General features: G+C 41.0%; 1 protein-coding gene across 3 annotated transcripts in view; it reads left to right on the top strand.

Moving 5' to 3' along the window:
- TIPRL (TOR signaling pathway regulator) overlaps window positions 1–8429 on the top strand; it is a 56899-nt gene extending 48470 nt beyond the window's left edge. For 2 of the 3 annotated variants that reach the window (XM_020911644.2, XM_020911643.2), the window contains 3 exons: window positions 2531–2626; window positions 5403–5465; window positions 6386–8429. In XM_020911644.2, coding sequence (XP_020767303.1) covers window positions 2531–2626; window positions 5403–5465; window positions 6386–6529 — 303 coding nt within the window. In that variant the 3' untranslated portion in view covers window positions 6530–8429. The remainder of the gene's footprint in view (window positions 1–2530; window positions 2627–5402; window positions 5466–6385) is intronic. The other variant, XM_070462736.1, reaches the window with a different exon arrangement.
- Window positions 8430–24505: the final 16076 nt, after the last annotated feature.

Below are 24505 nucleotides of genomic sequence, written 5' to 3'. Positions count from 1 at the left end.
CTCTGGGTTCGGGACCTTAGTGGCCCTCTACCTTCCACCTCTGGCATTTCCACCTGCCTCTCTGCCTCTGGGGCCATAGGCCACTGCCATCTTGCCCCCATTTGGCATTCCCTAGGGTTGTGTCCTTTTTTCTGTGAGCGTGCAGAGCTAGAGTGAAGCATTAGAGTCTTCCCATGGGAATGATCTTTTGCTTCTCTGGCGTTTTCCCAGGTCTGCCTCTGCAGTGTCTTGTTAGCGCCCCAGAGTATCCTCACGGCAGTCAACCCTGATCTTTTCCCTGAGGACCAATCCCCAAGGGCTGAGCCTCTGCGCCCAGCCCTTACTCAAGGGGAGACGCGAGTGTGAGCTGCTTCTTGGCTGGGAAGTGCCAACCAGTGCAGTCTCTGTGGTGAGTTTTCTCCAGTTCGCCTTCAGAGCACCTGGCTTGCTGTGTTCCCCTCTGAGGTTCTGAAGCTTCCGCCTGACCCTGCCTGTGAGGGGGTGTCCTAGTGTGCAGAAACTTTTCCTCCTTCATAACTGCCTCCCAGGGGCTCAGGTCCCCGCCTGGAACTGCTTTGTCTCCCTTTTTGTTTTTATCTCCTGCCCTACCTTATTCTGAGGAGATTGGTTTGCCTTTCTGAAAGTCTGGGGTCCTCTGTCCGCATTCAGAAGATGTTCTGTGGGAATTGTTCCACGTGCAGATTTTTTTTTTTTTTTTTATATATATTTGTGGGGGAGAAGTTCATCTCCCTGTCCTGTTCCTCAGCCATGTTAAAGCTCCCTCCCCTGAGTTTTCTTAAATCTCGTTGTTTCTTCACAGTAGCTACTTTGGGTTCTCTGTCAGTTAGAGTGAAATACCCTGTGACTGTGAGTTTGGCTGCTGGAGGTCTGTCGTTTCTTTTTGCGGTGTGGTGTTACTGTGGTTCTTCATGGCGCTTGAAGAGGTGCTGCTCTGCCGGTGTGTTTCAATAACAAGGGAAAAGGGAGAGCGCTTCCTTTGTTTTCTGGTAGGTGTCCCTCTCGACTTCCGTCCCTCTCGACTTGCCCGGTGGCTCAGATGGTAAGGAATCTGCCCGCAATGCAGGAGACCCGGGTTCAATCCCTGGGTGGGGGAGATCCCCTGGAGAAGGAAATGGCACCCCGCTCGAGTACTCTCGCCTGGAAAACCCCGTGGGCAGAGGAGCCCGGCGGGCCGCAGTCCACAGGCTCGCAAAGGGTGGGACAGACCGAGCGCCTTCGCTTTCGCCTTCAGGCGGCGCTGTAACACAGGCTCTGGGTTCTCTCGGCTGTGCTGCTTCTGGCCGTGTTTGAGAGCTGGCGCTCTCCATACATGGCAAGAGGCTTGGCGCTGTGCCGTCTTTGGCTCTTCTTGTGCCTCTGGGTTAGCTTCTGCTCCGCTTCTGTTGGAGCTGCTGTGCCGTGGGGATGGTGGGCTCTCCCTCGTGTCTGGGATCCCCGCGACGTCGGCTCTGCTCTGGAGGAGGATGACAGTTGGAGGGGAGCGGGGTTCACCTCCACCACGTTGGGTGTTGTGAGCGTCTCGGGCTCTGCCGCTGCAGACTGGGGGCAGGTCTGTGGGCACGTCAGCCGCTGGAGGCGTAGAGTCCTAGGCCCCGCTGCTCCTGCTTCCCAGGCGCCTATGCCCACAGGTGCTCCCGCATGCAGGACGCCAGTCATGTGTGCCGCTTCCCCTGCTGCTGGGGCTTCTGGGGCTGTGGGCTCAGCTATCACAGACATGAGGCTGGGATTGCAGACACGGACGCCACTGTCCTTTGGTTCTGCACCTCCATATGTTCCAGTACACCCCCAATAGATGTATAGATATGTGGAATTCTCCATTGACCGATTGAGTTGGGCACAGGTATACTTTTGTTCAGTTGTGGATGTTTTGCAGGTTGTAGATTGAAGGGGAGAAACAAAGGTAACCTTGTTTCTGACAGCATTCCTATGAGGTTTAAAGGCCTGAAGACCCCACACCCTATCCATCCCCTCCCTTCCTCACACCAGGACCCACACTCCACTTATCCTGACTTAATACTTGGAAAACAGAAATGTGTAGATGTGACACAGGTCAGAGATGTTAAGAACATATTATAATGATCTCATAAACCAGACCTTGGCAGTATAAAATAGTAAATACTTGGTTGTGTTGAATTAAACCATACCATTAAAGGCCTCTTGTCTTTACGTAAAGTTAATGAAAGATGAGTAGCAACAAAGAACTAGGTTGTTTTCTCATTTTTATGTTACTGATATTGACATTTACTATAAGTGTCATTTTTTAAATAGTGAACATTATAATTTTCATATAATTTAGGTATGTTTTAAGTCTTTAATCTCATTATCTTTTGACATAGAAAAAATATTTTTCTATTACAGGAAGCTGTTTATGTTATGTTACATAATATAAACTGGTTTTCAGTTTTGGTTGGAACTAGGGCAAAGAACCTCTAGTTGAGAGATTTTATGCCTTAAAAATTTTTTTCTTTTAGCAAGTTAATAAAATATTTAATTTTCATTAAAATATTGATACACTTTTTTTCTTTTCCAGAGAGTAATGCCTTCTAGCTTTTTCTTGCTGTTGCGATTTTTCTTGAGAATTGATGGGGTGCTTATTAGAATGAATGACACAAGACTTTACCATGAGGTATCTCTTCTTATTTAGAGAATATACTAGTTAATATTTGGCTTGTTCATGTTACATTTTCAGTCTGACAGTTTGAAATTCAACAGTGCTTTATATTATATGGTCCATCTAACCTTTAAGATTGAGTGTTTCACATTCACTGTTAACTGCACAGTTATCAAAACATTACCTCTTCTTTTCCAAAAGTTCTAGTAGTTGAAAATGTTTTTCTAAAAGGCATTTCCATTAAGGGGAGCCTAATGCTTTTTTAAAAAAATTGTGTTTACTCTGTTTAATCTGTTTCAGAAAACTATCCCTTAACTCATACTTTTTTTTTTAATAGTATGTGTTGTTTATGTGATGTCCTGATATTAGAAATATCAATCACATAGCCTCCAGAAATTTGTATCATCCCATCATTTTAATAGTTGTCTTAATGCTTGGAAGTTCTGTGTTCTATTTCAAGGAATTGTTAACCTACAAGATTCTTAAAAAATAAGTGAAGAAAGTATAGGGAGGCTTAATTAAGTCATAAAAACTCTTCTAGTAGCTTATTATCATTATCTCTGCTTTATAAAGCTGAGGCAACTAAGGCAAAGAGAAATTAAGTAAATTGCCTAAGTGACACAATTAATAGGGCTTCTCTGATAGCTCAGTTGGTAAAGAATCCACATCCAGTGCAGAGAACCCAGTTCGATTTGTGGGTTGAGAAGATCCTCTGGAGAAGGGATAGGCTACCCACTCCAGTATTCTTGGGCTTCCCTTGTGGCTCAGCTGGTAAAGAATCTGCCTGCAATGTGGGAGACCTGGATTCAATCCCTGGGTTGGGAAGATCCCCTGGAGAAGGGAACGGCTACCCACTCCAGTATTCTGACCTGGAGAATTCCTTGAACTGTACAGTTGCAAAGAGTCGGATGTGACTTTCACTTTCACTTTTTTGCATACAATTAACAGGTGGCAGAACTGGGATTTGAACCCAGTAAGATAGAATTGGATTGATATTTTCCTTTTTTTATGGCCACAGTGTGTGGCCTCTTGGATAGCTCCCCAACCAAGGATTGAAACCCCCACCCCGGCTACCTTCAGTGGTAGAAGCTTGGAGTCTTAACCACTGGATCACCAGGAAAGTTCCTGGATCTTTTTCTTTTCAAAAGTGATAGCAAAGTACTAAAGATAGGCTATATTTTACTGCCTCAGGAAAAAATGAAATTTGCATTTTTAGAAATGCTTGCACTTTAGTTCAGAAATGTTGATTTCTTTTCAGGGTTTATCCTCAAAAAGATTCTTATATTTAGTAATCCACAAATTTCAATTAGGCAGATGTATAGAGTTGTTTCTGTGTGTGTATATATTTGTGTGTGTGTGTGTATGTATGTATTCATGGAAATGCTATTGTTTGTAACAGTTCAAGGATTTTCCAGGCAAGAATACTGGAGTGGGTTGCCATTTCCTTCTCCAGGGGATCTTCCCGACCCAGGGATCAAACCCAGGTCTCCTGCATTGTAGGCAGACGCTTTACCATCTGAGCTACCAGGGAAGCCCCAAAGGAAAGAAGGAAAGTGCTTTAATAACCATTGAATGAATATTGATTAAATGGCCATTTATATCCTGTTAACCTGCTACAAATAGACTGCCAGATATTTCTCCAGCAAAATTGGATTTATTCAGGATCAGCTGAAAATTGCAGTTTGGGATCTGTAACCATGGTGAGCCATGTGCAAGTCCCTGCCTGGCAAGGGAAGGAGAATATTTCAATAGACTGGAAAAGGAAGGTGGGATGGCTATAGGAAACAGAGAGTCCATGACTTTCCATTGGCTGATTCCTTGCCAGGAACTAAGAGGAGTCTTTCTTTTTTTTGTTGGGCTTTGCTATGGTTACAGGATGTGAGAGCTCTCCGTTTTAGTCTCCAAACTGTATTTAATTGAGGTTTCTATTTTTAATTTTTTACAATTCATATAGTAGAAAATATTCAACCATTAAAATTAGTGGTTGATTTGAAGAGATGTACAAATTAATATTGACTTTTAAGGTGCAAGTATGAATATAAGATTTTCTGTAGAGATTTCTAAATGTTGAGGATAGTATTATCTGTAGAATTTGTGATTGTTGATGATTTATACTCTTATGTTTATATTATTTGATTTTTTTACAATGAGCATCAATCTTTTTGTTGATATAGAAGATTGAAACTTTAAGGGAATGTAATCTTGTGATTTTTTTCTCTTATTAAATAATGTTTTACCAAAAACCAAATTATAATAAATTGCTTTCTAAAACCTCCCTTTAAAAAATCTTAAATGGGAAAATTGAAGTATTGAAAAAGTGACTATAAATAAGCAATTTAACAAATTTTTAGAAATAGGAAAGAGTAAAACGTGTTTAAGCTTTCTTCTTTTTTTTGAATATAAGGGTAGCCACAGTTATGTAGGTAGATGCTAGTATAGCTTAAGGAAAAGGTGTGGTTCCAAACTTGAAATGATATTTAAATCTCTAACATATCTCATTACAAATATATACATTTTCTTTCAGAGTAAAACCTTTGCTTGTGTTTCCCTTACATGATAATTATTAAATATGTTTACATATGCGTATCTGATATTACTGTAATTTATACAGATTGGAATTAATAATTCAGAATTCTTGAATTAGTTATCTCACTGTAGAATTAGCTGGTCTCACCAGACTTAATGCTACTTTCACAAACTGTTCTAAAATGCAGGCAATTCTGTTTAATAGGAAAGATTTTGTAAATCAATATAAATAAATTTATTGTGATTTTTTTATTTTTAAATATAGGCTGACAAGACCTACATGTTACGAGAATATACATCACGAGAGAGCAAAATTGCTAATTTAATGGTATGGTATTTAAATATAAATTTTTACAAGTTAAGTTTTAGTGTTTTATTTTAGCTATGGTATCCTCCCATGTCCCACCCATCCATTCATTAACCTAATAGGTAGGTAAATCCTGCTGAAGAGTATATTTTTTCCGGCACTTACCTCAATTTCAGTTAGTTGTTAGGTGTCTTAGTCATCATCCAACCCAGTTTCCACTTGTATTCTGGAAAAACTGAGAACCAGAGATGTGACTCACTCCAGCTCTTACAACTGGTTGGTGGTGGAGCTGCAATAGGATGTTCTTTCTACTACTTATTTTGGGGGGCATAATACCCTCTTCCTTTTTTTGCTCCCCTGGAACTTGTAAAGGGCTTCTGCAAGGCTACAGGAGTTAATAATGGCTTGTTTAAAAAGTAATACCTTCCTGATAAATTGATATTTTTAAATTCACCCTTAGTGCTTATTTCTATCTGTATGTATTGGGTTGGCCAAAATGTTTGTTTGGGTTTTGATGTTAAGATGTTATGGAAAAATCTGAATGAACCTTTTGGGCAACCAAATAGAATATATATGAGTTAGAAAAGTTACTTAGAGTCTATTGTAGACTACATATTGGCATCTAACTGAAGACTGGCGCTTTCAGGATACAAAAATAACAGGAAAAGGGAATTGGAATAAGATGTATTAAATTCTTAGAACATTTGATGGTGCATTATAAATAACATCTCCCTATGATTTTTCAGGAAAGCCTGTAGTAACAGAGCTAAATGAGTCAGTAACAAGAGATATTATTAGGAGTACCTAATGATGTTCCTTATATACATATACTGTACCTCATTTTAAAATTCTCATGCTTTAGGAATGCTTGAGCCGAAGCATTTCCAAAATTATCAATGTAGTGACTTTATATATGCTAATATGATTTATGTATTTCCTAGCATGTTTCACCTTCCCTCTTCACGGAACCTAATGAAATATCACAGTATTTACCGATAAAGGAGGCAGTTTGTGAGAAGCTAATATTTCCAGAGAGAATTGATCCTCACCCTGCAGACTCAAAAGAATGTACACCTGTGGAATAGAATGTGTTATAACATATACTCACTGTGAAATCTGACTGGCTATTTGGAGGGGAGTATTTTTATTTTGAGAATTAATTGCTTTGTCTATGTGCAGATTTTCTGTAACCTTAAAGGAAAAAAAAATAAAGGATTGTTGCAGGCAGATTCCACTCAACTGCTGTTTGTACCCTGTCTTCAAATTCATATTCCATGAATTTATATTCTCTGGAATTAAGTTCAGATTTTTAAATTGTAACAAAGTGGAGCCTCACTAAGAAGGAGATGTGTGTATATTTCTGAAGGAGTGAGCACAACCTGCATCTATCATGACGTGCTATCTTCTGTCATGAGGAGAGGCTATTTTAAATCACTCAAACATAGCACACTGTGGCTTCCATTGGATTCCTAATTGTGCACGTTGGCGTAGGTTAGTGGCTCTTTACCTTGTTTTTGCCTTCTAGGAAATTGATCTGTGCCCAGGAGTTAAAAAAAATTACCCCTTAAATTTTAAATTGGCTTTTGAAGTTCAAAGAGTCAGACATAGAACCAAATAAACTGTATTTTTGGAAAACGTAGGGTGTTATGTCCATGGAAACACATGAACGTGGTTTGCCACTAACAGCTAGGGTATCAGAGCTGTCTCCTTCCATCTTTAGGTGCTTTTTCTGTATTTGGTACTGTTTGTACTGACATATGTTCTACTTCCATCTTCTGTTGGATATTGAATTTGATATTAGTCCTAAAAAGTTTGAATTAAAGTGGATTATTTTAAGTGAACATTACATCAACCCCTAAAGCAATCAGATTAATTTTCTGCTTGAAATATTTGAAGGGTAGCTGCGGAGGAGGAAGAGGAGGAGGAGGCTTATTTTAAAGTCTAAAAGCCAGTTTTTCGGTTTTTTTTTAAGATTCATGTTTTTAACATTACAGGGGATCCAGGAAAATGTAATTAATTAGGACAAGACCTCAGTGGTACAGAAAGTACACAGAGGTAAATTAAAAATCCATTTGGTTATTTTGATAACCTTTAAATATTTTGTATTCTTTTCTGCATCTCTAAATGATCTCTATAAAGTAGAAAGTAGTTATAAAGCACCAAGTAAGAACTTATTTTAAATGGATTTTTAAAAATATTTTATTTACAGGGCAGGGGAAAAGAATTACCCTCTCCCCCCCCACTTTTTCTAGTTTGAAATAACTATTGTACATATTTCTACTTGATGCATAAGTCATTAAAGAAGAATATTTAATTGTAACTATTAGAGAAACTCTTCAGGTATTAGCCTGAAGATAAATTTTAGTTAAACAAATACAATTGAATATTCATCATTGCTCAGACTCTGGTGTATTGTTGTCTGTTTTTTTGTGTGTGTGTGCTAATTTTATTAGCTAAATTTAGTCACAAATAATTTATGTTTCTGTGTTCTGCTTCATCAACCTGCAAGGTGTAAAAAAATCAGGATTTTTTTGGCTATAAGAAAACACATGGTGTGCTCACTGTATATTAAATACATCTGTACTTAGTGTTTCCTCCTAGATTCGAAAAGAACAGACTCTTAGTTATACAAATTATAAAAAATGGAAAACTTAAGAATATTCATGAGTTGAATTAGTTGAGGTTTCTAGGTAACAACATATTATACATATATTTTTAACTTAATTCAGATACCTTAGTCACAAAATAAGTCTTAGATTACTTATTTTGAGAATCCATTATTAAAACTTGTAGAATTGATCTTTTTATAGAGGGTAGGAGGTGGGTAGGATGAGTTGGATGGATAAACTTATAAAAACTTCATTAGCTTAAGAATACCAAGAAAACTTGTATTTGCCCATTGCTAAACAAGACCTATACCATTTTATATTTATTTGTTCCAAGTGTCTTTTTGTAAGAGGAGAATAAACAATAAGTAATTACTGATCTGTGTTTTGCTATTTCATTTGATTTCATTTTTCTTGAAACTTAATTAAAAATGGTTTGTGTACCTTTCTTGTTTGTGCTTTATATTAAAAAAAAAAAAAACTTATTTGACTGCACTGGGTCTTAGTTCTGTAGCACTTGGGCTCCAGAGAGTGGGCTTTAGTAGCTGTGGCAGGCAGCCTTAGTTGCTCCAAGACATGTGAGGGCTCAGTTCCCCGACCAGAGATCACACCTGTCTGTGTCTCCTGCACTGCAAGGCAGAGTCTTAACCACTAGATCACCAGGGAAGTACCATGCTATAAATGTTTGTGGTAATGTATCATTCCATTTCATTTTCAGTGCTATATGTCCTATACGGTGCTAGATACAGGGATCACAATAATGAAGAACATACTTAGTGCTCTGTATCTGCTGGTTCGACATCTGCAGATTCAGCCAACTATGGATCAAAAATATTGAAAAAGAATTTCCAAAAAGCAAAACTTGAATTTGTTGTGTACCTGCCAGCTATTTACATAACATTTATATTGTACTTAAAGCTATCTACATAGCCTTTACATATTATAAGTATTTAGAGAGGACTTAAAGTGTATGGGAGGATATGTGTAGGTTATATGTAAATACACCATTTTGGAGTGTGAAGTCAAATGGGACTTAGGGAGCATCACTATGAACAAAGCTAGTGGAGGTGATGGAATTCCAGTTGAGCTATTTCAAATCCAAAAAGATGATGCTGTGAAAGTGCTGCACTCAATATGCCAGCAAATTTGGAACACTCAGCCGTGGCCACAGGACTGTGGCCAGTTTTGAAAATGAAAAGGTCAGTTTTCATTCCAATCCCAAAGAAAGGCAATGCCAAAGAATGCTCAAACTACTGCACAGTTGCACTCATCTCACACGCTTAGTAAAGTAATGCTCAAAATTCTCCAAGCCAGGCTTCAACAGTATGTGAACTGTGAACTTCCAGATGTTCAAGCTGGTTTTAGAAAAGGCAGAGGAACCAGAGATAAAATGGCCAACATCTATTGGATCATCAAAAAAGCAAGAGAGTTCCAGAAAAACATCTATTTCTGCTTTATTGACTATGCCAAAGCCTTTGTGTGGATCACAACAAACTGGAAAATTCTTCAAGAGATGGGAATACCAGACCACCTGACCTGCCTCTTGAGAAATCTGTATGCAGGTCAGGAAGCAACAGTTAGAACTGGACATGGAACAACAGACTGATTCCAAATAGGAAAGGAGTACGTCAAGGCTGCATATTGTCACCTTGCTTATATAACTTATATGTAGAGTACATCATGAGAAATGCTGAGCTGGATGAAGCACAAGCTGGAATCAAGATTGCCAGATATGCAGATGACACCACCCTTAGGGCAGAAATGAAGAAGAACTAAAGAGCCTCTTGATGAAAGTGAAAGAGGAGAATGAAAAAGTTGGCTTAAAGCTTAACATTCAGAAAACTAGGATCATGGCATCCGGTCTCATCACTTAATGGCAAATAGATGGGGAAACTGGCTGACTATTTTGGGGGGCTCCAAAATCATGGCAGATGGTGACTGCAGCCATGAAAGTAAAAGACGCTTACTCCTTGGAAGGAAAGTTATGACCAACCTAGACAGTATATTAAAAAGCAGAGACATTACTTTGCCAACAAAGGTCCATCTAGTCAAGGCTATGGTTTTTCCAGCAGTCATGTGTGGATGTGAGAGTTGGACTATAAAGAAAGCTGAGCACCGAAGAATTGATGCTTTTGAACTGTGGTGTTGGAGAAGACTCTTGAGAGTCCCTTGGACAGCAAGGAGATCCAACCAGTCCATCCTAAAGATCAGTCCTAGGTGTTCATTGGAAGGACTGATGCTGAAGCTGAAACTCCAATACTTTGGCCACCTGATGCGAAGAGGCTGACTCATTTGAAAAGACCCTGATGCTGGGAGGGATTGGGGGCAGGAGGAGAAGGGGACAACAGAGGATGAGATGGCTGGATGGCATCACTGACTCGATGGGCATGAGTTTGAGTAGACTCCGGGAGTTGGTGATGGACAGGGTGGCCTGGCATGCTGCGATTCATGGGGTTGCAAAAAGTTGGACACGACTGAGCGACTGAACTGAACTGAACTATATGTTAGTTTCCAGTTTTTATTAATTTTGTATGGTTCAGGTAACTATTGATTTCCTCAGTATGTTCAGTTAATATTTATTTAGTGACAATCTATATGCCTTGTCTTATAATAATGGTAGGTAGTTAGAATAGGAAAAAGGAGTCCAAAATGGCAGAGGCTAAAAAACAAAGGGAAAAGCCCATGAAAAGAGAACAAAGTAAAAATCTATGGACCGTAATGAGACCCTCAGTGAAACAGACATGCCTCCTTCCTTAAGCAACCTGGTGGTCCCCGGCTCCTGGGAGGTCACCATATTCATGACGGACTTAGTGCGGACACCCGATCCACATAGTGTGTTGCAGCCCAGAACTCCGGGGCTTAAGCAATCCTCCAGCAATTCGTGCTGGGGAACTATTCCCCAGTGAAGCATGTCTATCCCACAGTGTAATTACTAAGCCCATTTAAATATACCAATGTATATACTTTTATCAAAATTCCATTAACTTTTACACCTTTAACTTTAGTTTTACTAGGATCCCATCAACAAGTTTTGGTCTCTAAGAGTTTAGTTTTGTTCCCTGTCCATTTTACTTACTTTACATAAAAGACTCTGGAATCCCCAGAGTGAGGTTGAGCCAAGAAATTCAGGCCCTTTGGCCTAACTGTCTCAAATAGTCAAATAGTGTAAAATTTTCGAGCCCCTTAAATATGTAACTTAAAACTGGGGTAAATAGAACAGACTTGTTTGGCTTTTAATGTTAGGGACCAGTAGGGTGTCCTTTTTGGCCCATTTAACCTTAGGTAGGGGACACAAGTGGTTTCTGCTGGTACCAAGGCTCTGGATCCTTGTAGAGTTCGGGTGGAGGAGGGGAATCTGCTCTGGGTCCCTTCATGGGTCAACAAACTGTTGACTAAAAAATAGTCACAACCTAAAAGTTGAGAGTTATGTTTTATTTGGTGGGAATTTTTAGGACTTCAAGCCCAGGAGACAGCATCTCAAGTAACCCTGAGAGAACTGTTCTGAAGAGGTAGGGGGAAGAGTCAGGTTATATAGAAGCTTGCAACAGGGGGCAGGTAGTCTGAAGATAAAAAGATTATTGTTAATTAAGGAAAAACAGATATCTCAAGTTAACAAATTTAGTGTTTTTCTATGTATGGGAAGATGCAAGAGTCTGGGTCTACTGAAACACTTACTTTCATATGCCTGTCAGTTATCTGGGGCCAGCATCCTGTGATTTGATTTTTCACGATTTGATTTTTCACGTCCTAGGGAATGGCAGCAGCTTGTGATGGCAGCTCCGTGGGTTCTGGATAGCAGATATTGTTCTTCCTGGGCTCAGAAATTCACATATGGATGGCTAGAATCCGTGATGGCTGTGACATCCTTGTTTATTGGTATGGCAGAAAATACTCCATCTCTCTCTCTCTCTCTCTCTCTGTCTCTCTCTCACACACACATACACACACATACTGTCTTTCAGATTCTTCCCTGTGCTATACAGTAGGTCTTTGTTATTTATTTGTCTTATATGAAATGAAGTCTTTTCAACAAATGATACTGGAACAACAAGACATACACAGGCAAAAAAATAACCTTATCTCATGCCATGTACAGAAATTAAATCATAGACATCAATGTAAAATCCAAAATTGTGAAAGTAAACAAAATCTTTGTGATTTTAGGTAGGCAAAGACTTCTTCAATAAAAAGCACTGAACATAGACAAAAAAAATGATAAAATGACCTTCATTAAAATGAAAAACTACTCTTTGAAAGATATTGTTGAGGATATCAATAGATAACCCACATACTGTAGAAAATATTTGTAAGACAATTATCTGACCAAAGGACTTATATCCAGAATATATAAAGAACTCAACTCAATAATAAGACAAATGCTCGAACCAAAAATGTATGGGTAGTAAATAAGTATTTGAAATGATGCTAAAAAACATCAGTTATGGGACTTCCCTAATGGTCCAGTGGTTAAGAATCCACCTTCCAATGCAGGGGCTGTGGGTACTAAGACCCCACATGCTGTGGGCAACTAAGCTCTCGTGTTGCAACTAGAACAGCCTGAGCACCACAGCAAGAAGCCCCCGTGCCTCACAACTAGAAGAAGCCACACCCCACAGCAAAGACCCAGCCACAATTAAAAAAAATCATCAGTTATTAGGCAAACATAAACGAAAACTTCTGAGATATCATCATGCTTATAGAATCTGGAAACTATTCTGAGGACTTGGCATTTAAGCTAAAACTTGAAGGATGAGGATAATTTAGCCATGTGATTTGTTTTGGGGGTGGGAAGAGCTTTCCAAGAGAGGAACAGTATGAGAAGAGTCCTCCAGGTAAGAAAGACTGGCAAATTCATGGAAGTGGAGAGAACTGGGTTGTTTGAACACAAAGTGAGGTTGAAGAAATTGATTAAGTCCAGATCACTTAGGAGTTTATAGTTCATGTTTAAGGAGGACAGATTTCAATGCAGTGAGGAGCAATGAAAAGTATAGACGCAAGTGATCTGATTTATATTTTACACTTACTTTAGCAATGACGGGGGACGGGTTGAAGGTGTGAAGAGACAAAGCAGAGAATCAGTTAAGGAGGCTGTAGCAGTAAGACAGGTGAGCGGTTGATGCCATTTGAACTAGGGTTACACTGTGGAGGGACCTATAAAAATCAAAATGAAGTCTAATATACACCTTCTATTTCTGTAACTCAGCTTGCTCCTTCCATTATCACGTTGATCACGTAATTTCAGGGAAATGGAAACTTACAACAGTGTTGAGAACTAAAGCTTATCTTGCCCCTGCTTTGCAACTGCTCAATCCCTATAATCTTGCTTAGCCATGCTTGTCTGTGAAGGTCAGGCAATTCCCCGACCCCTCCCCATCCTGCATGTCTAAAGTATCCAATAGAAGATAATAGAACGCAAACCTGGAATTGGGACCCTTTAAAGGAGCTGTATACCCAACAGTCTGGGCTCACAACTTGGAGTGTTAACTCCTCTGGGCCCGCCGGCTTAATAAACTTGAGTTCTCCAACTCTCTTGAGTGTTGCTTGGTTTTTCCACAGCCAGTTTCTGCAACAACACCAGTGCATATCAAGAAAAGTGGACTCAAAGTTGAATTTATTGGGTTTTCTAAAGAACAAAGTGAAGGAATTAAGGGGGATGTTCAAGTTTTTGTCTTGACTGAGTAGGGAGATATTAGTGCTATGACATATGATGGGACCAGAAAGGACGGACAAGTTTAGAGGAATGAAATTTCTGTTTGAACACTTGAGATATGAAATGCCTAAGAGAAGTCCAAATGGAAATGCTTAATGTGTATTTCAACGAGTAGTGAAGTCTGTAGCTCAAAAGTTGTCCGAGCTGGAAATCGGCAATGTTATCACCAATATAGATAACATTTAAAGTCATAGCAATGAACGAGATCACTTTGAGAATTTTTAAAGGAAATTAAGAAGGCCCTTACTGGCCTTCAGCAAGTAGGTAGAAGCCAGGGGAGAGTGGTGGAAGTCAAGGGAAGAGCAGAATGTTTAAAGGAAGGAGCTGTCATCTGTGCAGAATGCTGTCAAGGGAACTATTGATAGAGGACAGGCATTTCTAATGGAAGCTTGGAGGTATAGCTGGTTTTGATAGTTTCGGGGGAGTGATGATGGCACAAGCCAGCATGGACTGTGAAGATCAAATATGGCGATGATAGAGTTTTCAGCAAAACTGCTTTAACAGAAATGGGTTGGTAGCTGTGATGTTCAGTTCAGTTCAGCCGCTCAGTCGTGTCCAACTCTTTGCAACCCCATGAACCGCAGCACACCAGGCCTCCCTGTCCATCACCAACTCCCGGAGTCCACCCAAACCCATGTCCATTGAATCGGTGATGCCACCCAACCACCTCATCCTTTGTCGTCCCCTTCTCCTCCTGCCCTCAATCTTTCCCAGCATCAGGGTCTTTTCAAATGAGTCAGCTCTTCGCATGAGGTGGCCAAAGTACTGGAGTTTCAGCTTCAACATCAGTCCCTCCAATGAGCACTCAGGACTGATCTCCTTTAGGATGGACAGGTTGGATCTCCTTGCAGTCCAAGGGACTCTCAGGAGTCTTCTCCAAAACCACAGTTCAAAAGCATCAATTCTTTGGGGGAGACAGTCATGTTTATGTCTATGAGAATAGTCCAGTAATCAGACTGGTGATTCAGAAGAGGATACAACAAGTGGAGCAATCAGTGTTATTGTATATGAAGCAATTGAAAGAAAGCCTCACGCTTCATACTCACTTATCAGCCATTTCTCACAGTAATTTTGTGAAGAATGATTAAGTCTATCAAAATAAGCTTCCAGATAACACTGGCTCCGGAAACCAGGAGTTATCTAGTTTTTGTCCTTACATGCTTCCCTCAGGCATTTAGAGAATGGCACAGTCTTTCCCTAATCTCTCCTAAGAGGGTGAACTTAGCTGTCCCTAGAATGTGATAGTCCTATAGGTGTGTTTCTGCTTTGGGGCTTTGCTGGGTTGCACTGTAACTCTTAGATCAGGTGATGCACATGGGAAATCTGCCTGCGCTGGTATCATCTCAGTGCACGTCTTCAGGGGGTGGGTTTTCCTCTTCAGGATGCATGTAGGGCATTGGCAGAAAAACACCCATTTGCCTGTGAGGGCTGGACTAGTGTTACAGTGACAGGTCTCTGTGTGGGTATGGGATTTGACTTTGTCAGAGATAGAAATAAAAGACCATTACAGCGAATACCGCCCCTGTCTTGGTTTGGGTTTTCTTCAAAGCATAGCCTGAAACCAGCGCTTAGATGCGGGTAGTTGGGAGGTGATCTCAGGAAGAACAAATAAGCAAGAAGATGGAGAAAGGGAGATAAGGGAGGCCAGGCAAAATGAGGTGTAATGAATGAGCAGGTTGCCTCTTGCTGGAGACTTCTGAGGTGCTTTGTGGGACATGTCTTAGATTGTCCTAGCATAGGAGAAGGACCTGGGGCATTATCATCCCAACTTCCTGGGCCTGGCTCCAGGTAATAGGTCCCCCTTAAGTGCCACACCTTGGCAATATGTGCACACATACACAACCACACACACACACAAACACACACACACACACAAGCAAGAAAGGGCTTGGGGAGAGATGCTCTCTGCATGCCAGAATGTCTGCCACTGGTATAGGTGGATTCAGGTGGGCCAAAGAATATGAGATGGGACATCAACAGCCCTTGTTAAACACCCCCAAATTCACGTATTGCAAACTTACTCCCCTGAAGACATGACAAGAAGTCTTGTTTTTATTTGACCCAATTCTGTGCACTCCTGAACTGAAATTATTTCTTTGTCCTCTCCGTATAACTGTTCCTTTTTCAGCCAGCTGTGTTGTAATCGATCAAGGGACTACTGGACAGTAAGTATCCCTGAAGAGGGTTGATAAGATGGCAAACAATTACTCTTTAGTTCTTTTTCCTCCTTTAAATGATCATGTGTCTCCCCAAAGGGACTTTGAAAAATGTGAACACCACCACTAAAATCAAAGCAAAGCAATCTAGGGCTTGTGAAAGAGAAAACTGATGTCCATTTCCCTGCTGAGCCTGGGTTCTCAACCATGCACCCAGAGTCAATGCTGAACATCTGCTCTACATAACTCCCCTGGAATTGAAGGCAACTTTTCTGCATGTGGGCCCATGGAGAGAGGCTCTATGACAATTATTGTCTCAAAATAGAATAAGAATCACTATACTTATTGGCTTGCCAAGGCACCATCCCTACTTCACTTATTTCATGTGAAAGATTCAAGAAAGGCAAGAATACCCATCAGATGGAGAGAAGAAGTGTGGCTGCCCAGACAAATCCCCACAGGGAGACATAACCCTGAGGAGGGCCTCTCCTGCTCCAGTCCAGCCTTTCAGCCTCACAGTTTCAAGGTCTGACTTCCGTCCACTCAGAGGGTGGACCTCTCCCTGGGCACAGCAGATTATAATGGAGAAGGCTGCTTGGTAAGCTAGAAACCAGAGTGAAAGAATAAAGTTCAGGATTTGCACAATCAGTGGCCCCAAGTTTTCACAAATATGATGGGGATGTAGCTGGTTTAGGCAGAATTCATGCACCAAAACCACATCTTACTTGCTCTATGATTGAATGGGCTTTGCCAACATTGCCTCAGACTTTTTTTCTTTGGCTTTGCCTTTAGGATGAATCAGTGTGAGGAACTGGCTTTCCTTCCCCCTCCCCCTTTCTCCTTTCCCAATATATTAAAGCATTCAATCCAGTATCTTAACATCTTTTGGGTCTTTTTCTTTGAAATTGTTAGGAATGCATATCGGGCAGGTCTGATAGTTTCTGTCTTCATACCATGTACTGTTTTTCATTCCCTCAAGGCTACCGCTACAGAGCACCCTGAAAGCAGTTTTCTTAGAGACCCTCTAAAGGCCATTTTTCTTCTCATTCTTGCTCAGGGGAGGATGAAATTCAACAAGGCAGACATGAACTTCATTTAAAAGCTGGCTGCTGGAGCAGCAATGGAGACATGGACATTGAGCACAGACTTACGGACATGGCTGGGGTGGTGGGGAAGAAGGTGGCTGTATGAAGAGCGCAGCATGGAAACATGCATTGCCAAATGTAAGCTAGATAGCCAATGGGAATTAGCCGTATGACTCGGGGAACTCGGACTGGGGCTCTGTAACGACCGAGAGCGTGGGATGGGGCGGGAGGTGGAAGGGCTGTTCAAGTGGAGGGGGCATGGGTAAACCTATGGCTGATTCATGTTGATGTTTGGTAGAAACCAATACAATACTGTAAAACAATTATCCTTCAATTAAAAGTAAATAAATTTTTAAAAATGATAAACAGAACAAAAAATTTAATATAGGAAAAGTGGTATGCTAAGAGCTAATTTGCAATTATTTTATTACACAAGACTGTATACATAAGTGCAATTGTTAAGCACTTAGTTTCTTAATCAAAAACTGCCAGCGAGAGTCCTCTGTTTTTATGTAGTGGGTTGGAGTGTTTTCATTACTCTCTTCCATCACATTCTTTTTTTTTTTTTCATCACATTCTTTCAAAATGAATTGGATTCCCACCCCCCCCCACAAAAACAGCTGAAAAGCTGCCCTGGTTTGCACACTTAGAACTCTCTCCCATCTCATATTTGAATCTTGTGTTTTATTTATATGTGTGATAATTATTTTTAAACATTTTATGATTTAAGTGCTATATATTATGTAAGTATATAATACACTTAAAATTTGCAACACTTTCATATCACTATATTGTTTGATTGTTTTAGTGCATTATAAGATTAACTGTAACTAATAAACAGGTTTGAAGTTTCAAAACAAAAAAAATGCCTGCTGGACTTCCCTCATGGTAATCAGTTCAATTCAGTCACTCAGTCGTGTCTCTTTGTGACTCCATGAACTGCAGTACGCCAGGCCTCCCTGTCCATCACCAACTCCCAGAGTCCACCCAAACTCATGTCCATTGAGTCGGTGATGCCATCCAACCATCTCATCCTCTGTCGTCCCCTTCTCCTCCTGCCCCCAATCCCTCCCAGCATCAGGGTCTTTTCCAATGAGTCAGCTCTTTGCATCAGGTGGCCAAAGTATTGGAGTTTCAGCTTCAGCATCAGTCCTTCCAATGAACACCCAGGACTGATCTCCTTTAGGATGGACTGGTTGGATCTCCTTGCAGTCCAAGGGACTCTCAAGAGTCTTCTCCAACACCACAGTTCAAAAGCATCAATTCTTCAGTGCTCAGATTTCTTTATAGTCCAACTCTCATATCCATACGTGACCACTGGAAACAACCATAGCCTTGACTAGACAGACCTTTGTTGGCAAAGTAATGTCTCTGCTTTTTAATATGCTGTCTAGGTTGGTCATAACTTCCCTTCCAAGGAGTAAGTGTCTTTTAATTTCATGGCTGCAATCACCATCTGCAGTGATTTTGGAGCCCAAAAAAGTAAAAAGTCTGCCACTGCTTCCACTGTTTCCCCATCTATTTGTCATGAAGTGATGGAACTGGATGCCGTGATCTTAGTTTTCTGAATGTTGAGCTTTAAGCCAACTTTTTCACTCTCCTCTTTCACTTTCATCAAGAGACTCTTTAGTTCTTCTTCACTCTCTGCCATAAGGGTGGTGTCATCTGCATATCTGAGGTTATTGATATTTCTCCTGGCAATCTTGATTCCAGCTTGTGCTTCTTCCAGCCCAGAGTTTCTCATGATGTATTCTGCATATAAGTTAAATAAGCAGGGTGACAATATACAGCCTTGACATACTCCTTTTCCTATTTGGAACCAGTCTATTGTTCCATATCCAGTTCTAACTGTTGCTTCCTGACCTGCATACAGGTTTCTCAAGAGGCAGGTAAGGTGGTCTGGTATTCCCATCTCTTGAATAATTTTCCAGTTTATTGTGATCCACACAGTCGAAGGCTTTGGCATAGTCAATAAAGCAGAAATAGATGTTTTCCTGGAACTCTCTTGCTTTTTCGGTGATCCAATAGATGTTGGCCATTTTATCTCTGGTTCCTCTGCCTTTTCTAAAACCAGCTTGAACATCTGGAAGTTCATGGTTCACATGTTGCTGAAGCCTGGCTTGAAGAATTTTGAGCATTACTTTACTAGCGTGTGAGATGAGTGCAATTGTGAGGTAGTTTGAGCATTCTTTGGCATTGCCTTTCTTTGGGGTTGGAATGAAAACTGACCTTTTCCAGTCCTGTGGCCACTGCTGAGTTTTCCAAATTTGCTGGCATATTGAGTGCAGCACTTTCACAGCATCATCTTTTCAGATTTGAAATAGCTCAACTGGAATTCCATCACTTTCACTAGCTTTGTTCATAGTGATGCTTCCTAAGGCCCATTTGACTTCATGTTCCAGGATGTCTGGCTCTAGGTGAGTGATCATACCATTGTGATTATCTGGGTTGTGAAGATCTTTTTTGTACAGTTCTTCTGTGTATTCCTGCCACCTCTTCTTAATATCTTCTGCTTCTGTTAGGTCCATACCATTTCTGTCCTTTATTAAGCCCATCTTTGCATGAAATGTTCCCTTGGTATCTCTAATTTTCTTGAAAAGATCTCCAGTCTTTCCCACTCTGTTGTTTGCCCTCATGGTATATTGGGTAAGAATCCACCTGCCGATGCAGGAGACACAGGTTGGATCTCTGGCTTGGGAAGACTCCACATGCCACAGAGCACCTAAGCCCCTATGCCACAGCTACTGAGCCCACAGTACCCAAAGCCTGTGCTCTGCAACAAGAGAAGCCCACACACTGCAATTAAGAGTGACTCTCTCATGCTGCGACTAGAGGAAGCCTGAGCACAGCAAAGAAGAGCCAGTGCAACCTAAATTTACTAATTAGTAATAATAAAAAAGTGCTACCTGCTTGTCAACCCTAGCAAGACAGGTGTGCAGAGAGGCTGTGCAGGAGTGCCTCATGCAGCCTGGAGGAGCTGGTGACCTCTGCATTGTGCAGTGGAGAATCAGGACAATTGGCTGTCCATAGCAAGCCAAATGGACAATGATGTAGTAGTGCTTTGCTGCTAAATTTATTCATTCACTTAGCACTTCCTTTGTGTCCTGGCACTGTGCTTGGTGCTGGAGATGTGAAGGCAAATAAGATCGGTTCCATGCCCTGTAGGGACTCTTATATAGATGGGAGGGACAGCAAATTAGAGCATATTATGCCAAATATTAAAGTAGGGGTAAGATTCAGGTGACTTGGGAGCACTGTGTGTTGGGAGAGAGAAGGGGACAAGGATGGGCAGGGAGCAGGAGTTTTCAGGAAGACAAGGTGGCAAATGCGATGAGTTCAGGAACTATTGTCTCTTAAGCTTGGGGCCTGGGCATGTCAGAGAAAGGGAAGAAATGAGACCATGAAGCAACAGATGTGCTCCTGAGTCAGCCACAGTCTATCTGTAGGTGGTGAGGACCCACATGCATTAGTTTCCTAGGCAATTAGTATTCCTATGCAGTAGTTTGCTATAACAAATTATTACAAATCTGATGGCTTAAAACAGTAGAAATTTATTCTCTCACATGTAGAAGGGAACCCTCTTACACCATTGGTGGGAATGTAAATTGGTACAGCCACTATGGAGAACAGTATGGAGGTTCCTTAAAAAACTAAAAACAGAGCTACCATATGACCCTGCAATCCCACTCCTGGGCATATATCTGGAGAAAAACATAATCTGAAAGGATACATGCACCCCAGTGTTCATTGCAGCACTGTTTACAATAGCCAAGACATGGAACAACCTAAATGTCCATTGACAGATGAATGGATAAAGAAGATGTGGTTACATATACATAATGGAATATTACTCAGCCATTAAAAAGAATGAAATAATGCCATTTGCAGCAACATGGATGGACCTAGAAGTTGTCATACTGAGTGAAGTAAGTCAGACAGAGAAGGAGAAATATTGTATGACATCCCTTATATGTGAAATGATACAAATGAACTTACAAAATAGCAAGAGACTCACAGACTTAAAGAATGAATTTATGGTTGCCAGCGGGGAAGGGATAGGGAGTTTAGGATGGAAAAGTACCCCCTCGCTGTGTTAAAAATGGATAAGCAACAAGGGCCTATTGTGTAGCACATGGAATTCTGCCCAATGTTATGTGGCAGGTTTGGATGGGAGAGGAGTTTCAGGGAGAATGGATACATGTGTATGTATGGCTGAGTCCCTTTGCTGTTCACCTGAAACTATCACAACATTGTTAACTGCTATACCCAATGCAAAATAAAAAGTTTTTTAAAAAGAAAGAAATTTATTTTTTCACTTGTTTGGAGGCCAGAAATGTACCAATCAAGGTGTTGGCTGGGCTATGATCCCTCTGGAGGCTCTAGGGAAGAATCCTTTCTTTGCCTCTAATAGCTTTTGGTGGCCTCCAGCATTCCTTGGCTTGTGGCTATGTCCCTCCAGTGCCTGTCACATTGCCTTCTCCTCTTTCATTTGTCAAATCTTCTGCCTCCTTCTTCTGGGGATGTGGTTGCACTTAGGACCCACCCAGATAAATCAGAAGCTGAAGCTCCAACACTTCGGCCACTTGATGCAAAGAACTGATTCATTGAAAAAGACCCTGATGCTGGGAAAGATTGTGGCAGAAGGAGAAGGGGACGACAGAGGATGAGATGGCTGGATGGCATCACTGATTCAATGGATATGAGTTTGAGCAAGATCCAGGAATTGGTGATGGACCAGGAAGCCTGGCATGCTGCAGTCCATGGGGCTTCTAAGAGTCAGACCCAATTGAGCCACTGAACTGAACTGAACTGAGAAAAACCAGAATAATCTCAAGATTCTTTCTTTTTTAAAAATGGAATCATATAATATCTGACATTTTTTGTCTGTAGTTATTTTTGAATAGAAGACATATTAAAAAATTTCATAGTTGAAAAGTCAGTGAAAGATATATGGAGATATGTTCTCTGCCCATGGCAGGATGTGAAATAGCTCAACTGGAATTCTATCACCTCCACTAGCTTTGTTCATAGTGATGCTTCTAAGGCCCACTTGACTTCACATTCCAGGATGTCTGGCTCTAGGTGAGTGATCACACCATCATGATTATCTGGGTCATGAAGATCTTTTTTGTATAGTTCTTCTGTGTATTCTTGCCACCTTTTCTTAATATCTTCTGCTTCTGTTAGGTCCATACCATTTCTGTCCTTTATTGTGCCCATCTTTGCATGAAATGTTCCCTTGGTATCTCTAATTTTCTTGAAGAGACTTTCTTATCTCTCCTTGCTATTCTTTGGAATTCTGCATTCAAATGGGTATATCTTTCCTTTTCTCCTTTGCCAGGATATTCCATGTACATAAAAGCAAGTATATTACTATATATACATAGTCTATCTATGTTTACATCTATCTATCATCAATACACACATATGTGCTTAGATGTTCAGTCGTGTCCGACTCTTGCAACCCCATAGACTGTAGCCTGCTAGGCTCCTCTGTCCGTGGGGTTCTCCAGGCAAGAATACTGGAGTGGGTTGCCATTTCCTTCTCCAATAAACATATATGGGCTTCCTTTATGGCTCAGTGGTAAAGAACCTGCCTGCCAATGAAGGAGACTTAAGAGATTCAGGTTTGATTCCTGGGTTGGGGAGATCCCCTGGAAAAAGAAATGGCAACCCACTCCAGTATTCTTAGTATTCTTGCCTGGGAAATCCCATGGACAGAGGAACCTGGTAGGCTACAGTCCATGGGGTTGCAAAAGAGTCAGACACAACTGAACAAAAATACATATATATATATATAGGTTTCCCAGGTGGATCTAGTGGTACAGAACCTGCCTGGCAATGCAGGAGACGTAAGAGACAAGAGTTTGATCCCCGGTTTGTAAAGATTCCCTAGAGGAGGGCATGGTAACCCACTCCAGTATTCTTGCCTGGAGAACCCCATGGACAGAGAAGCCTGGTGAGCTATGGTCCATAGGGTCACACGACTGAAGTGACTTAGCACACATGCATGCATGTATATACATATATATCTATTTATGTATTCATCATCTATTTATCTTCTCCAGCACTCTTCAAACGACTTTCTCAGGTAATGCTAGTGGTAAAGAACACATCTGCCAGTGCAGGAGTTGTAAGAACCATAAGTTCAATCCCTGGGTTGGAAAGATCTTCTGGAGGAGGGCATGGCAAACCACTCCAGTATTCTTGCCTGGAGAATCCCATGAACAGAGGAACCTGGAGGATTATAGTACATAGTGTCTTGAAGAGTCGGAAAGTCTAAAGCAACTTAGTACACACACACACTGTTGGACCTGATTTTTTTTCTCTTAACAGTGTATCTTGGAAATAGTTTCATATCAAAATATTAAGAACGCCCTCATTCTTCTTTTAATAGTCGTTTCCCCCTTTTTTGTATAGTTCCTCTGTGTATTCTTGCCACCTCTTCTTATTATCTTCTATTTCTGTAGGTCCATACTGTTTCTTGGAGAACACAATGGCAGCCCACTCCAGTGCTCTTGCCTGGAAAATCCCATAGACGGAGGCGCCTGGTGGGCTGCAGTCCATGGGGTCGCTAAGAGTCGGACGCGACTGAGCGACTTCACTTTCACTTTTCACTTTCATGCATGGAAGAAGGAAATGGCAACCCACTCCAGTGTTCTTGCCTGGAGAATCCCAGGGACGGGGGAGCCTGGTGGGCTGCTGTCTATGGGGTTACACAGAGTCAGACACGACTGAAGCGACTTAGCAGCAGCAGCAGCAGCATACTGTTTCTGTCCTTTATTGTGCCCATCTTTGCATGAAATGTTCCCTTGATATGTCCAATTTTCTTGAAGAGATCTCTAATCTTTCCCAAACTATTGTTTTCCTCTATTTCTTTGCATTGATAGCTTAAGAAAGCTTTCTGATCTCTCCTTGATATTCTTTGGAACTCTGCATTCAGATAGATAATCTATCCTTTTCTCCCTTTTCTAACCCCTTTCTCCTTTGTCTTTCACTTCTCTTCTTTTCTCAGCTATTTGTAAGGCCTCCTCAGACAACCATTTTGCCTTTTTGCATTTCTTCTTCTTGGGGATGATTTTGATCACTGCTTCCTGTACAATGTTTTCTTTTTTTCAGTTCAATTCAGTCGGTCAGTTGTGTCCAACTATTTGAAACCCCATGCCAGGCCTCTCTGCCATGACAACTCCCAGAGTTTACGCAAACTTATGTCCATTGAGTCAGTGATGCCATCCAGCCATCTCATCCTCTGTCATCCCCTTCTCCTCCCACCTTCAATCTTTCCCAGCATCAGGGTCTTTTCAAATGAGTCAGTTCTTTGCATCAGGTGGCCAAAGTATTGGGAGTTTCAGCTTCAGCATCAGTCCTTCCAATGAATATTCAGGACTGATTTCCTTTAGGATAGACTGGTTGGATCTCCTTGCCACCCAAGGGACTCTCAAGAGTCTTCTCCAACACCACAGTTCAAAAGCATCAATTCTTTGGTGCTCAGCTTCTTTACAGT

This window comes from Odocoileus virginianus, unplaced genomic scaffold (genome assembly GCF_023699985.2).
Source record: "Odocoileus virginianus isolate 20LAN1187 ecotype Illinois unplaced genomic scaffold, Ovbor_1.2 Unplaced_Scaffold_12, whole genome shotgun sequence".
NCBI classification, from domain to species: Eukaryota; Metazoa; Chordata; class Mammalia; order Artiodactyla; family Cervidae; genus Odocoileus; species Odocoileus virginianus.
Note: the sequence above shows the minus strand (reverse complement) of the source record. Positions and strands in the feature narration are given on the sequence as shown.